Source organism: Tribolium madens, unplaced genomic scaffold (assembly GCF_015345945.1).
Source record: "Tribolium madens isolate multiple individuals breed KSU strain unplaced genomic scaffold, Tmad_KSU_1.1 Scaffold_91;HRSCAF=231;Tcas5.2_LG7, whole genome shotgun sequence".
NCBI lineage: Eukaryota > Metazoa > Arthropoda > Insecta > Coleoptera > Tenebrionidae > Tribolium > Tribolium madens.
Genome location: NW_025401063.1, coordinates 2,955,893 through 2,958,807, shown reverse-complemented (window position 1 = coordinate 2,958,807; position 2,915 = coordinate 2,955,893). Strand labels below are relative to the sequence as shown.

Sequence of the window (2,915 nt, the reverse complement as noted above, 5' to 3'; positions counted from 1 at the left end):
TTTTGAAAATATTAAAAAAAGTAATGTAACAAATTTTTTAGATCATCTTTTGAATTGACCAAACTAAACAAAACAATAAAATAATAAAACTTATTTTTTCTTAATAACATCTTTTATTCTGTTTCTATTTTATTGATTTTTTACACATAAGCTTTGTAGTTTTTTTTACATTTGGGTTTTATTCTACACTACTAAAAATAAAAATTCATTTTTCTTGCTTCACATTCTTATCTCAGTTTTTGAAGAAATTTGAAAAAAAGCGTTGTAACAAAATTTTTTTAGGTCAACTTTAGAGATTTGACAAATTTGATTTGCTTTTAGATTACTTCCAAACATAAAAAGTAATAATTAAGAGCAAATAAATAAAAATTTATTTTCGTTGTTATAAAAATAAAAAAACAATCGGCTGATTCACGTTAGAATGAGAAAATTGCAAAGATATAATGCTGCCCAAAATATATTCCATACATGTCATCATACTTGAATCAGCTTATACATTAGATGTAGGAGCACTTGATAAAACTATTACTACTGATGAATTTTAAAAAGTAATAAATAAAAACAAATAAATAAAAATTTAAATGGTTGTTATAGAATTTGGAAAATATAGGCTGATTCACGTAAGAATGATAAAATTACGATTAAGATATAATACAGTCCAAAATATATTTTATCTTGCTTGAATCAGTTTGTGCATTAGGTTACTACCTACTTACTACTTTTAACTGGACGTTAAAAAGTAATAAATAAAAACAAATAATAAAAATAAAAATGTTGAGGTTGATTCATGTAAGAATGATAAAATTACAACGATGAAATGCAACCTAAAATTATTCCATACATGTCGTCTTACTTGAATCAGCTTGTATGTACATTAGGTGTTGCAGCACTTGATAAAAAAAAATTCTAAAATTTCTGAAACCGAAATCTAGCTAAAAATTATTACTTTTTGTGGATTTGGGCTTTGTGTCCTACAACCAAAAATTCTTTTCCTCTTTTTTCAGATGTTTGAATTTTGTATTATACTTTTCTCTAAATTTCTCTTGTTTTTCTATGTTTTTTTGTTTTGTTTTTTAGTTACTTAAACTATTATTTATTTTTAGTGGTATTATATCTTTTTTTCAACTTTAAAAATTCAATTAAAATCATAAGGTATTTTTTTTGTAAAAAGTGTCAAACCTGTGAGGCGATTGACGGTGCGACAGCCGTAGTTCTTGTATCCATCCCCCGGCCCCGCGTTGCTGATGTAGAGGTCCCCATTGCTGAGGACGACGTATTTGCCCCCGATGTCGGTGTTGGGATAAATGTTGACGGCTTCGTCCTGGACCCAGGATGTCACCATCACATATTCAGCCACATAATTCGGAATCTTGCACTTGAGCACCGCTGTATTGCCGGCAATTACATATTCATCGTGCACTTGGACGTCGTATTTTTGCTTGACAACTGCAAAACATCGAATTTCGTAAACTTCCTTTCAATGAACAAAACAAACTTATTCGTTTTCGTCGTCGTGCCTGAAATTCCGAAACATAAACTGAAATCTATAACAGTCTTAAGTGATTTAGTAAAATGGTACTCGAGATGTGTTCATTTCAAATAAAAGCACTAAAGTACAGGTCTCGAGCTATAGGTATAAATGTGTTCGATTTTATAGGTTATTTACGACGGCAATAATTCACAGTATAAGTGAAGCGGAATTACTTAAAATTTCATTATTTCGCCTGTAACTGAAACGAGAATTGTGGAAATTGAGCTCACAAATTAATTTTTACCAATTCTTTTATGTCAGCACAATAATCGACTCTTGCTAGCCCCATAAAATAACATTTTAGTTGGCAACAAAGTAAAATACTTCATTCACAATCACTATGACGATTTCTATCATTGTAGGGGTCGGGAAATTTGTCATTACATCCCGTGGTCGGGAAATAATTTATGAAAGGTTACTAAAGTTAGGAGCTCATCAAATGTTAAAAACTCACTTTTGTGATTGTCGATAAAATAGTGTACAAATTTCGGTGGAAATGTCATTTTCTTCCAATTTTGAGGTAATGACACATTTTCCACCTTGCATGTGTAAACTACTATTTGGCAATTCTTTCATGTCGGCACACAATAACCAACTCTTGCTGGTTCCTTAAATAAAATTTTAGTTGGCGACAATGTAAAATATTCATAATCACACTAATATGACGATTTCTAACATTTTTCTATGGAGGTCGGGAAATTTGTCTTTACATCCCGTGGTCGGAAAATAATTACCCATCAAATGTCTAAAACTCAATTTGCTTGCATATTAACTTTTACAGAAAAACATTTAAAGAAATGTGATTGTCAATAAAATAGTACACAAATTTCGGTAGAATGCCACCTCGCGTGTGTAATCTACTATTTGACAATTCTCTCATGTCGGTAYACAATAATCAACTCTTGCCAGTTCCATCAAAAAAATTATAACAATCACTAATATGACGATTTCTAACATTTTTTGTCGAGGTCGGAAAATGTGTTATTTCATCCCAGTCGGGAAATAATTTATGTCAAATGTCTAAAACTCAATTTGTTTGCATATTAACTTTCACAGAAAAACGGATATTTTCATATTTAAAGAAAATATTAATTTACTCCGTATTCTGGAGTTATCTAAGACCTCAATTTCCATATGTTTTTTAAATCAAAAGTTGTTTTTTGTTTAATTTTGTTCAAAATTTTTATTTTACAATATTTTCTCATAATTATATCAATACAATTAATATTTATAAGAAATTTTTTCTTCTAGATTTTTTTACCTGAACACATTTTATTTAGAGACTTTCTCCAAATTCTGAAATTTTTAAACGCTTATTAAATTTCAAACTCAAGATTTACAATATTTTGAATTAAATGTTTTTTAGGATTCAAAAATTCCAAAA

At 29.2% G+C, this 2,915-nt stretch overlaps 1 protein-coding gene across 1 annotated transcript in view; it reads right to left on the bottom strand.

The window, feature by feature from the left end:
* The window catches only part of LOC123011737 (Down syndrome cell adhesion molecule-like protein Dscam2), a 197,288-nt gene that overhangs the window by 80,139 nt on the left and 114,234 nt on the right, over window positions 1-2,915 (bottom strand). The window contains exon 4 of the mRNA XM_044409329.1: window positions 1,180-1,446. Within this exon, the coding sequence (XP_044265264.1) occupies window positions 1,180-1,446 (267 nt within the window). The remainder of the gene's footprint in view (window positions 1-1,179; window positions 1,447-2,915) is intronic.